This window comes from Somniosus microcephalus, chromosome 2, assembly GCF_052327205.1.
Source record: "Somniosus microcephalus isolate GS21.2 chromosome 2, FLI_Smic_1.0, whole genome shotgun sequence".
NCBI classification, from domain to species: Eukaryota; Metazoa; Chordata; class Chondrichthyes; order Squaliformes; family Somniosidae; genus Somniosus; species Somniosus microcephalus.
This window is the reverse complement of record NC_140988.1, coordinates 110,382,905-110,397,098: the sequence shown is the minus strand read 5'-3', so window position 1 is coordinate 110,397,098 and position 14,194 is coordinate 110,382,905. Positions and strand designations below refer to the sequence as shown.

The 14,194-nt window shown below is 45.8% G+C and overlaps 1 protein-coding gene across 6 annotated transcripts in view; it reads right to left on the bottom strand.

Moving 5' to 3' along the window:
* Nucleotides 1–14,194, bottom strand: part of ablim2 (actin binding LIM protein family, member 2) — a 647,794-nt gene that overhangs the window by 337,578 nt on the left and 296,022 nt on the right. For all 6 annotated transcript variants that reach the window (XM_085961823.1, XM_085961814.1, XM_085961859.1 and 3 more), the window contains exon 5: nucleotides 13,010–13,136. In XM_085961823.1, the coding sequence (XP_085817949.1) occupies nucleotides 13,010–13,136 (127 nt within the window). The remainder of the gene's footprint in view (nucleotides 1–13,009; nucleotides 13,137–14,194) is intronic.

Here is a 14,194-nt window from a genome sequence, read left to right as displayed (position 1 = left end):
GTTTCTGACACACATAAAAAAGTGTCAGCCAGCTCCACGCAATTTTCCCTCAAGTGGCCAATTAATTCCCAGCATGTGGGAAGCCTTGTTAATTGTCCAATTTGAGTCTGAAATCCCCACAGTATGATGTCATCATTCATGGTGCTTTCAAAGTGTCCAGCAAGCTTCTCCACCTCTGCAGGCTTCTCAACCACTCTTGCACAATGGCAGAGGAGCCTGCACCAGCTGCTGCCAGCGGCAGAGGCCGAGCTGCGGCCAAATTCAACGAGACGTCATTGCAGACCTTGGTGGATGGGGTAAGGGCCCACAGGGAGGTCCTCTACCCTCGCTCAGGGAGGAAGAGGCCTCCCAAAGAGTTCACGGCTGCCTGGATGGAGGTGGCAGCAGAGGTAAACTCTCTGGGTGTCACCCGTCGCACCTGGCTGCAGTGCAGGAAGCTCTTCCATGACCTTCACCGCACAGGGAAAGCAAGTATGACGTTTCCATCACCCTCAACCTCATTGCCTTTCCCCAACAGCACTCAGCTTCAGCAATCTCTTCTTCCACATCCCACTTCACAGTCACATCCATGCACCCTTACCCATTCTGTCTCTCTCTATGCTCACATTCACATAACTTTCCTTACCCTCAGTTTTTCCCTTATGGCTTTATTCATCTATGGTGTCTCATTAGTGTTTAACGTGTTCTTGTTTTTTAGCGGAATATATTTTTCCTAGACTCTGTTGAACAGATTATGTCACATACTGCACGTACAGCTAGAAATAAAACCTACCCTAATAATAGCACTTACAATCTGAACCAAATTCGGTTGCTATACCTGGAAAGTTTAAAGATTTGAAGATTAAGACAATAATGCATAATTTTATGGTGTGGGTATTTTTAATTAAAAGCTCTCCAAAAAATATGGTACTTGACATATTGGAAAAAATGCTGCAAAAGAAAAATGAATTTTCCAAGGAGAGTTATTCTCATCTTGTGTGAATAAACCTGCAAATGATCAGAGTAATTTTCAACTTCACCATCTGGGCAGTAATCTGGTGGTGCAGATCACCCACCCATTATAGACTGATTTGAATGGGATGAAAATCAGGTGGGTTCTAGAATAGGTGGGCAATCCGCTTCGCTAGTTTACCGCCCAGGCGGTCAAGTTGAAAATTACCCCTGAAGAGTTTGATATCTCTTAGTACCATAAGTTTATTTAGATCTGGTTTATGTAGCTGCCTCGTTACTCTATCCCAAAGTTGTGCCAGTTATATAGATATATCCACGACACCAGCTTGTTATCACAACCACCTATAGAATTCACCCACTGCGACTATCCTCTATTCTATATTAATCTTAATCCAATATTATATAGGACAAATCTGACAAAATTCTGATGAGAGGGTTTACACTTGAAACAATGGGCCTGATTTTCCAACCCCCACGGGTGCATATGTAGGTGCCTCGCAAGTGCCGGGTTTAGGCATGCGAAGCGCATGCGCTAAAACCCGGCACTTGCGATCTGTCAAGAATCACACACATGCCCCACATGCCCGGGAAAAGGGCCTCCGCGGGCAGAGAGTTGCAATTTCTGCACAACTTCCGCCCGCTGAAAGCCTTGAAGGCGTAAGGCCTGCTTTTACCAGCATAAGAGTTTTATAAAGTAAAAAAAACCTTTTCTCACTCATTTATAATTTTAAAATACTTTTAAAAAAGGTAAGCCCTGTAAAAAACTTTAATTATTTTTTCAAAAAAAAAATGTTTGTTTAAAATATTTAATTTAATGTAATTTTAAACACGTGATTTAAAAAAAAGTTATTTAATGTTTAACTGTTTTTTAAGTGATCCCCATTCATACTTTTGACAGAGCTATGCGTAGAGATCTGTCAAAAGTGTGCAGGGGGATTCCCTTCTTTAATTGGTTCCCCATGGCCCACATGATCCCAGGGACGCTTGTGAACCGCATGCGCCCCTGGGATACCTGGGACTCTGCGCATTTCGTAGAGCAGAGGCCCAGGATTGGAAGTCTCGGGACCTACGGAGCCAGCAGGTAAGTTCGTAGACTTTTTCCGATCGGAGGCATCCGCCCACAGGAAGCCTCCGATCGGAAAATCCGGCCCATTTACTTGTCTGTTCTCTCCAGAGATGCTGACTGACCTGCTGGGTGCTTCCAGCATTTCCTGTTTTTGTTTCAGATTTACAGTATCTACAGTTTTTTTGCTTTTTGTTCCAATTAAATACTAGTTTTGAAAACATTCACCCCTCCGCCAAGTTTATCTCCTTTTTTTCTGTCTTTCTTCTCATGCCCTGCACCATTACCCAACCAAGAGAACAGATTTCCACTGTGTGTAATGCAATTGTAGCCATATTCTTTGTGAATGGGTCTCATGTATGGACCGGGGTCAAGCAAGGCTGTGTCATTTCACCAACACTTTTCTTGATCTTCCTGGCTACAATGCTCCATCTCACCCACAGTAAACTCCCCGCTGGAGTGGAGCTAATCTACAGAACAAATGGGAATCTGTTCAACCTCCGTCACCTCCAGTTCAGATCCAAGGTCGTCCCATCCTCTGTCATCGAATTACAGTATGCACACGACACTCCAAACCATCGTAAACACCTTCACCGAAGCGTACAAGAACATGGGCCTTACACTAAACATCCGTAAGACAAAAGTCCTCTACCAACCTGCCCCCGCCACACAGTACTGCTCCCCGATTATCAAAATCCATGACGAGGCCTTGGACAATGTAGACCACTTTCCATACCTCGGGAGCCTACCGTCAACAAGGGCAGACGTCGATGACGAAGTCCAACACCGCCTTCAGTGTGCCAGTGCAGCCTTCAGTCGCCTGAGGAAGAGAGTGTTTGAAGACCAGGACCTCAAACCCAGCACCAAACTCATGGGCTACAGAGCAGTAGTGATACCCGCCCTCCTGTATGCTTCAGAGACATGGACCATGTACAGCAGGCACCTCAAAGCACTGGAGAGGTACCATCAATGTTGCCTCTGCAAGATCCTGCAACTCCATTGGCAGGATAGGCGCACCAACGTCAGTGTTCTCGCTCAGGCCAACATCCCCAGCATCGAAGCTTTGACCACGCTCGATCAGCTCCGATGGATGGGCCACATCGTCCGCATGCCCGATACGAGACTCCCAAAACAAGCGCTCTACTCAGAGCTCTGACACATCAAGAGAGCCCCAGGTGGGCAGAGGAAACGCTTCAAGGACACCCTCAAAGCATCCTTGAAAAAGTGCAACATCTCCACCGACACCTGGGAATCCCTGGCCCAAGACCGCACAAAGTGGAGGAGAAGCACCTGGGAAGGCGCCGAACACCTCGAGTCTCTTCGCTGGTAGCAAGTGGAAGGCAAGCACAAACAGCGGAAGGAGCGCATGTCAACTGAAGCACCCCACCTACCCGCCCCTTCAACCACCGTCTGCCCCACCTGTGACAGAGACTGTAGGTCCCGCATTGGACTCATCAGTCACCTGAGAACTCATTTTTAATGTGGAAACAAGCCATCCTCGGTTCCAAGGGACTGCCTAAGAAGAAGAAGAAGAATGGGTCTACGATATTATTTTTAACAAATAGCACACAGAGGAAATCTCCCTCCCCTCAATAGGGCAATGTAGAATTTTTAAACCTTAAAGTAACATTTCACTATTTAACATTTTCAGTGCTTAAAACCAGTAAGAAAGGTATGCTCCCTAAAATGTTCAGATGCATTCAGCTTGTTGTTTTCAGTCCTCTGACAAAGTTGCTCTGTGACGGAGTTTGAAAGTGGCATGAGTTGAAATGCCTTGTAACCTTACAAATATGGATAAGAAATGTGGATATTATCTCTTGGTGGCATTTTTACAGGTCTGTCCTAAAAGCTTTTTATGAAATGGTTGTTTTCGCTGGTGACGTAATAAAACTCACTACGCACTTGGTTTGAGTATAAAGCAAGGCTAGGGTACAGGGTACTGAATTTGGATGATCAGCCATGATCTCATTGAATGGCGGAGCAGGCTCGAAGGGCCAAATGGCCTACTCCTGCTCCTATCTTTCTATGTTTAATCAACTTGTTTCAGAACATGGAGGTCTAGTTGTACTTCACTAGTTCCTGTCTTACAAAATGTCCCTGGACAAGCTGGGCCCACGCCCGAGTATTTATACTCCTTGGACGGCGCCACCAGCTGGCCGTCCAGTGTTATTTCATGAGTAGTTTCATTATGATGATGAGATTTATAACAGCTGGGATTGATGGCATGGACTGCTCATTTTTCTTTGCCGTTATGTAGGCAATTTCCAAAGCTTGTGGAAATACGTACCAAATTCAATGTCAGCATAAAAGCAGGGCAAATTATTTTTTTGTGCATCTTGCATTTCCAAACCAGTAACAGTCATAGCTCCTTGTTAGAACATTGGCCATTGTCTCAGACAGGGGTACAGTAGCATAGTGGTTATGTTACTGGACAAGAAATCCAGAGGCCTGGACTAATGATCCAGAAACGTGAGTTCAAATACTACCACAGCAGTTGGGGAATTTAAAATCAGTTACCAGATTGTCATAAATACCCATCTCATTCATTAATGTCCATTAATCTGCTGCCCTTACCCTTATATGAGATTCTAGACCCACAGCAATGTGGTTGACTCTTAACTGCCCTCTGAAATAGCCGAGCAAGCCACTCAGTTGTATCAAACTGCTACGAAAAACAATAATAAGAATAAAACCGGATAATAAGAATAAAATCGACCTTGGCACTGGCTTCGGACACAAAAAAGACACACCCAGCCCAGTCGACCCTGCAAAATCCTCCTCACTAAAATCTGGGGACTTGTGCCAAAATTGGGAGAGCTGTCCCACAGACTAGTCAAGCAACAGCCTGACATAGTCATACTCACAGAATCATACCTTTCAGCCAATGTCCCAGACTCCTCCATCACCATCCCACCGGCAGGACAGGCCCACCAGAGGTGGTGGCACAGTGCTATACAGTCGGGAGGGAGTGGCTCTGGGAGTACTGAACATTGACTGATGGCTTCAGGTCAAGCATGGGCAAGAAAACCTCCTGCTGATTACGACCTACCCCACCCTCCCTCAGCTGATGAATCAGTACTCCTCCATGTTGAACACCACTTAGAAGAAGCACTGAGAGTAGCAAGGGCACAGAATGTACTCTGGGTGGGGGACCTCAATGTCCATCACCAAGAGTGGCTCGGTAGCACCACTACTGACCGAGCTGGCTGAGTCCTGAAGGTCATAGCTGCCAGTCTGGGCCTGCGGCAGGTGTTGAGAGAACCAACAGAGGGAAAAACCTACTTGACCTCTTCCTTGGCAGGGGGATGGGGTACAGAGTGGAGCTATAGTAGGGGGTGATTTACAGCCAAATACAGAGGGAAAAACAAGTCAGCTGGGAAGGCAGAGCAAATATGTGAAGGCAAAAGAGAATATGGCAGGGCTGGAAGGCATTTATTTTAATGCAAGGAGTCTTGCAAATAAGGTGGATGAACTGAAGTTGTTGTTGAACACATGGGAGTACGATATTGTTGCTATCACGGAGACATGGTTGAGGGAGGGTCAGGACTGGCAGCTCAATATTCCGGGGTATAGAATCTTTAGGCGAGACAGAGGGGTGTGTAAAAGGGGAGGGGGTGTTGCAATATTAATTAAGGAGTCAATTACTGCTGTAAGGAGGGATGATATATTAGCGGGTTCCTCTAATGAGGCCATATGGGTAGAACTTAAAAACAAAAAGGGGGCAAGCACTTTGCTGGGAGTGTACTATAGGCCCCCAAACAGTCAGGGGGAGATAGAGGAACAGATATGTAGGCAAATCTCAGAAAAGTGCGAAAATAATAGGGTAATAATAGTGGGGGATTTCAACTTCCCCAATATAAATTGGGATAGTCAGAGTGTGAAAGGCTTAGAGGGTGCAGAATTCTTAAAGTGCATCCAGGAGAGCTTTTTGAGCCAACATGTAGAAAGTCCTACAAGAGAGGGGGCGGTACTGGACCTAATTCTGGGGAATGTAGCCGGGCAAGTGGTGGAAGTGTCAGTAGGAGAGCATTTTGGCGACAGTGACCATAATTCGGTGAGATTTAAGGTGGTCATGGAAAAAGACAAAGACGGCCCGGAAATAAGGGTTCTAAATTGGGGGAGGGCCGATTTTAATATGATAAGGCAGGATCTGGCCAAAGTGGACTGGGAGCAGCTACTTATAGGAAAATCCACATCAAAACAGTGGGAGACTTTCAGAAGGGAAATAGAGAGAGTACAACGCCAACATGTTCCTGTAAAGGTCAAGGGTGGGACCAACAAGCAAAGGGAACCTTGGATGACAAGGGATATACAAAAATGTATTAGAAATAAAAGGGGGGCTTTTGGCAGTTACAAAAGACTAAAGACGGAAGAAGCCCTAGAGGAGTATAAAAAGTGCAGGGGCATACTTAAAAAAGAAATTAGGAGGGCGAGGAGGGGCCATGAAATAACACTGGCGAGCAAAATAAAGGAAAATCCTAAGATGTTTTATAAGTATATTAAGGGCAAGAGGATAACCAGGGAAAGGGTAGGGCCCATTAGGGACCAAAGTGGCAATCTGTGTGTAGAGCCAGATGATGTAGGCGGGGTTTTAAATGAATTTTTTGCATCTGTGTTCACTATGGAGAAAGACGATGCAGACATAGAAATCGGGCAAGGGGACTGTGACATACTTGAACATATTAGCATCGAGAGGGAGGAGGTGCTAGCGGTTTTAGCAGGCCAAAAAGTGGATAAATCCCCAGGCCCGGACGAGATGTATCCCAGGCTGCTGTGGGAGGCAAAGGAGGAGATTGCAGGGGCTCTGACACAAATTTTCAGAACCTCTCTGGCCACAGGGGATGTACCAGAGGACTGGAGAACAGCTAACGTAGTACCATTATTCAAGAAGGGTAGCAGGGATAAACCAGGGAATTACAGGCCAGTGAGCCTAACATCTGTGGTAGGGAAATTATTGGAAAAAATTCTGAGGGACAAAATTAGTCTCCACTTGGAGAGGCAAGGATTAATCGGGGATAGTCAGCATGGCTTTGTCAAGGGTAAATCATGTCTGACAAATCTGATTGAATTTTTCGAGGGGGTGACTAGGGGGGTGGATGAGGGAAATGCTGTGGATGTGGTTTACATGGACTTCAGTAAAGCTTTTGACAAAGTCCCGCATAGGAGACTGGTCAAGAAGGTAAGAGCCCATGGGACCCAGGGTGCCTTGGCGCGTTGGATCCTAAACTGGCTGAGTGGCAGGAGGCAGAGGGTGATGGTCGAAGGTTGCTTTTGTGACTGGAAGCCTGTGTCCAGTGGTGTACCTCAGGGATCGGTGCTGGGTCCCTTGTTGTTTGTGATCTACATAAATGACTTGGATGAGAATGTAAAAGGTATGATCAGTAAGTTCGCAGATGACACGAAAATTGGTGGGGTGGTAAATTGCGAGGAGGAAAGCCTCAGGCTACAGGACGATATAAACGGGTTGGTCAGATGGGTGGAAAAGTGGCAAATGGAATTTAACCCTGAAAAGTGCGAGGTGATGCATTTTGGACGGACAAATAAGGTAAGGGAATACACAATGAGTGGTAGGACCCTAGGAAGTACAGAGGGTCAGAGGGACCTTGGTGTACATGTACATAGATCCCTGAAGGCAGCGGAACAGGTAGATAAGGTGGTTAAAAAGGCATATGGGATACTTGCCTTCATTAGCCGAGGCACGGAATATAAGAGCAGGGAGGTTATGATGGAGCTGTACAAAACGCTGGTGAGGCCACAGCTGGAGTACTGTGTGCAGTTCTGGTCGCCTCACTATAGGAAGGATGTGATTGCTCTGGAGAGGGTGCAGAGAAGATTCACCAGGATGTTACCTGGGATGGAGCGCCTCAGCTATGAAGAGAGGCTGGACAGGCTGGGGTTGTTTTCCTTGGAGCAAAGAAAGCTGAGGGGGGACCTGATTGAGGTGTACAAAATGGTGAGGGGCATAGATAGGGTAGATAAAGAGGAACTTTTCCCCTTAGTAGGGGGGTCAATAACAAGGGGGCATAGATTCAGGGTAAGGGGCAGGAGATTTAGAGGGGATTTGAGGAGGAACTTTTTCACCCAGAGGGTGGTTGGAATGTGGAACTCAATGCCTGAAAGGGTGGTAGAGGCAGGAACCCTCACAACATTCAAGAAGCATTTGGATGAGCACTTGAAATGCCATTGCATACAAGGCTATGGACCAAATGCTGGAAAATGGGATTAGACTGGACAGGGATGGATGGGCGGCGCGGACACGATGGGCCGAAGGGCCTCTTTCTGTGCTGTTAAACTCTATGACTCTATGACTCACCAATCTACCTGTCGCAGATGCATCTGTCCATGATAATATTGGTAGGAGTGACCACCGCACAGTCATTGTGGAGATGAAGTCCTGTCTTCACACTGAGGACACCCTCCATCATGTTGTGTGGCAGTACCACCGTGCTAAATGGGATAGATTCAGAACAGATCTAGCAGCTCAAAACTGGGCATCCGTGCAGTACTGTGGGCCATCAGAAGTAGCAGAATTGTTTACTGCCACAATCTGTAACCTCATGGCCTGGCATATCTCTCACTCTACCACTACCTTCATGCCAGGGGACCAACCCTGGTTCAAGGAGGAGTGTAGAAGGACATGCCAGGAGAAGCACCAGGCGTACCTAAAAATGAGGTGCCAGCCTGGGGAAGCTGCAACACAGGATCACATGCAGGTTAAACAGCAGTATGCTATAGACAGAGCTAAACGATCCCACAACCAACGGATCAGATCAAAACTCTGCAGTCCTGCCACATCCAGTTGTGAATGGTGATGGGCAATTAAACTACTGGGAGGAGGCGGCTCCATGAACACCCCCATCTTCAATGATGGCGGAGCTCAGCATGCAACTGCAAAAGACAAGGCAGAAATGTTTGCAACCATCTTCAGCCAGAAGTGCCGAGTGGATGATCCTCCCGAGGTCCCCACCATCACAGAAGCCGGTCTTCAGCTAATTCGATTCACTCCACGTGCTATCAAGAAACGGCTGAGCACACTGGATATAGCAGAGGCTCTGGGCCCCGACAACATCCCGGCTGTTGTGCTGAAGACTTGTGCTTCAGAACTAGCCGCGCCTCTAGGCAAGCTGTTCCAGTACAGCTATAACACGGGATCTTCCTGATAATGTGGAAAACTGCCCAGGTATGTCCTGTCCACAAAAAGTAGGACAAATCCAATCCGCCCAATTAACGCCCCATCAGTCTACTCTCAATCATCAGCAAAGTGATGGCAGGTGTCATCGACAGTGCTATCAAGCAGCACTTACTCACCAATAATCTGCTCACCGATGTTCAGTTTGGGTCTGCCAGGACCACTCGGCTCCAGACCTCATTCCAGCCTTGGTGCAAACATGGACAAAAGAGCTGAATTCCAGAGGTGAGGTGAGAGTGACTGCCCTTGACATCAAGGCAGCATTTGACCGAGTGTGGCATCAAGGAGCCCTATTGAAGTCAATGGGAATCGGGGGGAAACTCTCCACTGGCTGGAGTCATATCTACCACAAAGGAAGATGGTTGTCATTGTTGGAGGTCAATCATCTCAGCCCCAGTACCTCTCTGCAGGAGTTCCTCAGGGCAGTGTCCTAGGCCCAACCATCTTCAGCTGCTTCATCAATGACCTTCCCTCCATCATAAGATCACAAGTGGGGAGGTTCGCTGATGATTGTACAGTGTCCAGTTTAATTCGCAACCCCTCTGATAATGAAGCAGTCCATGCCCACATGCAGCAAGACCTGGACGACATTCAGGCTTGGGCTGATAAGTGGCAAGTAACATTCGCGCCACACAAGTGCCAGGCAATGACTATATCCAACAAGAGAGAGTCAAACCACCATCCCTTGACATTCAATGGCATTAACATCACCAAATCCCCCCCACCATCAACATCCTGAGGTTCACCATTGACCAGAAACTTAACTGGACCAGCCACATGAATACTGTGGCTACAAGAGCAGGTCAGAGGCTGGTTATCCTGTGGCTAGTGTCTCACCTCCTGACTCCCCAAAGCCTTTCCACCATCTACAAGGCACAAGTCAGGAGTGTGATGGAATACTCTCCACTTGCCTGGATGAGTGCAGCTCCAACAACACTCAAGAAGCTCGACACCATCCAGGACAAAGCAGCCCACTTGATTTCCACCCCGTCCACCACCTTAAACATTCATTCCCTCCACCACCAGTGTACCGTGTACCATTTAGAAGATGCACTGCAGCAACTTGCCAAGGCTTCTTTGACAGCATCTCCCAAACCCACAATCTCTACCACCTAGGACAAGGGCAGCAGGCGCATGGGAACACCACCATCTCCAAGTTCCCCTCCAAGTCACACACCATCCTGTCTTGGAAGTATATCACTGTTCCTTCATCGTCGCTGGGTCAAAATCCTGGAACTCCCTCCCTAACAGCACTGTGGGAGTACCTTCACCAGATGGACTGCAGCAGTTCAAAGAGGTGGCTCACCACCACCTTCTCAAGGGCAATTAGGGATGGGCAATAAATGCTGGCCTTGCCAGTGACGTCCACATCCCGGGAATGAATTTAAAGAAATACAGGCAGCAGTGGAAAAAGATTGATGGTCACTTTGAGCAGTGTACCAGTAAAATATTAAAATCTGTCCCTGATCTGACACATCTTTGATTACTGATGATGTCTCATTATTAAAATTTCAGCATGTGGCAGCCACTCTTTTTCTAATTATTTTCCCAGTTTACAAAAGATTTATGCTGATATGCAAAAGAGGGTACTTTTGTTGACTATGGTAATTTAGAAACACCTACTGTAAAAAATTGTTCAATTTAAGCTGAAAAATAATCAGCCTGTCACTATACTTTTAGCCATCATATCACAATAGTAATCCAAGGATGTTTATGTGGGAGACAAACCCTTCAGCACAACAGGGTCATTTGAGGTTCATTTCTCAACCAGTTAAATAGTAGTCATATCTAATTCAACTGCATGATTTAGTCATTAATCATTAAGGTTTTTAAGACACAAATAAAATTGCTGAGCATGATGTAGAGTATTTGGATATAGTGCTCCGTAATTTTATTAAAAATTCCAATTAAGCTGTACTGTGAGGCAATACAAGAAGTGGGGGGCGGGGGGTTCGGTTAAAATTAAACTTTCCTTTCCATTGGCGTCTATGTCCCCACCAAAGTTAAATTTTATCCCCAATAAAATTTGGTTTCAAACTGACTCCTTCAAAACACTGGTCCAGAGTAAAGAAGCACCAACACAAAACAAACACCATTTTTTCCCCACACATCAATGACCATGGGGGAAAAATTCGGTTGATTAGCACCTCCCGTTAGCGCCCTAAGAGGGTGCTAACGTGGCACAAAGCAACTAACGCTCGGGCGCTGCGATGTTTGCGCCGCTCGCGAAATTGCCCAGACATTTTGCTGCGGCGTTAAACACTACCACCACGATCGCGGCGTCAGTTGAGTGTGCACCTCGGACCGGATATTGAGTCGTGCACCTGCCGCTAGGAATGACAGGTAGAGGGAAACGTTTTCAAGTCGGGAAGGGGCTGAGGGAGCGTTATTTAAAGGCGGGCGCTTCCTGCCTTTCCTTGTCCGCAAGAGTTTTGGTTTTAACGCTGTCCTAAGGAGTTTTGGCCCTCAGCACCACTTTTGAGGTTCCTAAGTGCCGAGCTCTTTCCCTGGGCCTATCCATTAGCGCTTCCACACAATTGCTTTTGAGGTCACTCCAGGCCGAGATTCAAGGCTGCAATGAGCAGGGTGTGGCTGCAAGATGGCCCCTCCCCTTTAAGAACTGGACGGCGCCAGTGTGCCTGGCTTCCATGGTAATTGGCATTGCCTGAGCTTCAGTAACGTTCTGAGTTTGCGCCTCGCTCCCTGATGTTTGCGCCTTAAGAGAGGTGTGTAGCGCCTGATTTAGCACTCAAATCACCTCCAGGGGCGATAAGAGGCAAATTTTGCAGTGGGAGGCGATAATTAGCACCGGGCGCTAATCTTTGTGCCCAGCCGATATTAGCGTCACAAAATGGGCGATACCGAATTTCTGCCCCCCTATATTTGGAAAAGCTATTCTTTCTCTAGCTTCTAATCTTGCAAATGTGGAAATGAGAAGAATGGGCTTCATCTCTTCTATTTCTTGGTGGCATTTTTAAAAGCCTTTCCTAAAAGCTTTCATGAAATGGTTCGCTATGCCGGGATTAGTAGTATGAACTGCTCCTTTTTTTTTTAGCTCTTGTGGTTTCACTGTCCAAAGTTTGCAGAAATATATACTAAATTCAACATCAGTGCAGGGCACATTATTTTTTTGTCTGAACACCCTTTGTGCTAGCTCCACTGAATATTAAATCAAACCCACTATGTGTCAAGCAAGCTAAGACCTAATAACAATAATTTTTTCATGAGAAATATTTCATGTCTTCATGCACTCTGAGAGAAATTGCTCAATGTATAGAGGATAATTTGAAGGGTATTGTCATCTTAACCTTTGCAGTGTTTACATTTACCTAGAATTTCTGCGGGGGATCTCCTTATCTCCTGCTGCAACTTTGAAAGAAGATTGGCAGAACTCCTGGAGAAACGGCGTAAGTGGCTAAAAATGTCCTTGTATGCTGTTTCTACAAGGATTCCATCAATCTCCCACAAGAAAGTTACAGTGAAAAATTGGGAGAACCACATGAAAATTCCTATTCCCACCCCCTCCAAGTTGAAGTCCAGACTTTCTGGTTTAAAACTAAAATACAATTTGTGGTTACTCAAGACAAGGAGGTAACTTTCAACTTTGGCAGGAGCGGAAAACAGGTGGTGTCAAATTGGCCGCCTGTTATTCACCTAGGCCATGTTCCTTTCTACTGAAGTCAATGGAAAGGAAAACTGGGCAGAGGTATAACAGGTGGCTGATCCAATGCCGCCAGTTTTACGGCCCCAATGAAGTTGATGTTTACCCCCATTGTCCCTACATCCTTTAAACAAACTGTACTTACTTGCAGATATACTCAGCAGATAGGGCTTTCCCACAAGTGTGACACTTAAAACAGCCCAGGTGCCACTGCTTGTCCAGAGCTACCAAGGATTGTCCATTTTTAATTTCCAGGCCACAGCCGCCACACCCTGCAAAAACAGCAGAATTAGGTGAGCTCATTCAATTTCTAGTTAAAAATATCAGAATCCTGTAACCTAGTTATACATACATACATATACATATAAAGAACATTTCATGAATGAAAACTAAAGCAATTTACTGTAGTAGAACATCACCGTGTCATTTTCATGATTTAGCACAGCCGGAGCACAGCTTGTTCTTCCATCCATTAATCATTACTGGCAACGTACTTTTTTCTTTGCTAATAATAGTTAACTACTCAATATCCAAATTAGATATTTTGATTGCTGGTTTATATTGGTCCCCAGGGGTATGTTAATAATGAATGATAGCTTATTTGCTCTTCACACACTGAACATTTGACAAGGGAACTTTCTAGACAAGGTCAATTCTTCCTTGGTTGATGTACTTATTCCAACTATTCTCGTACTTAAAATGATTTATTACCTCTAGAAGGTAAATGCTGTTTTTGCTTAATAACTTCTCAATATCCAGTGACACATCCTCCTCATCTGGAAGTTCAACTTCATCTGATCAACTGGGCTGGGTTGCAAGTCTGCTGACATTCCCATATATTTCTGGGCCTCTCTACTATTTCCCCTTTCTATGACAATCCAACATTACTCCACTGAAAGTAGGCATAGGTTTCCATGATTTGTATAGATAAGGGCCTAGAAATTCAGAGTTTAGTGCCACCTGTTACTGCCAGATTCGGGCAAAAAAATGGCGGCCGCTGCTCTTCCTGAATTTAAATAAAGGAAACTACGATGGTATGAGGTGCAAATTGGCTAGGATGGATTGGGGAATGTTACTTAAAGGGTTGACGGTGGATAGGCAATGGCAAACATTTAAAGATCGCATGGATGAACTACAGAATTTGTTCATCCCTGTTTGGCATAAAAATAAAACAGAAAAGGTGATTCAACCGTGGCTAACAAGGGAAATTAGGGGTAGCATAAGATCCAAGGAGAGGACATATAAATTGGCCTAAAAAAGCAGCAAACCTGAGGATTGGGAGCAGTTTAGGATTCAGCAAATGAGGACAAAGGGATTAATTAAGAGGGGG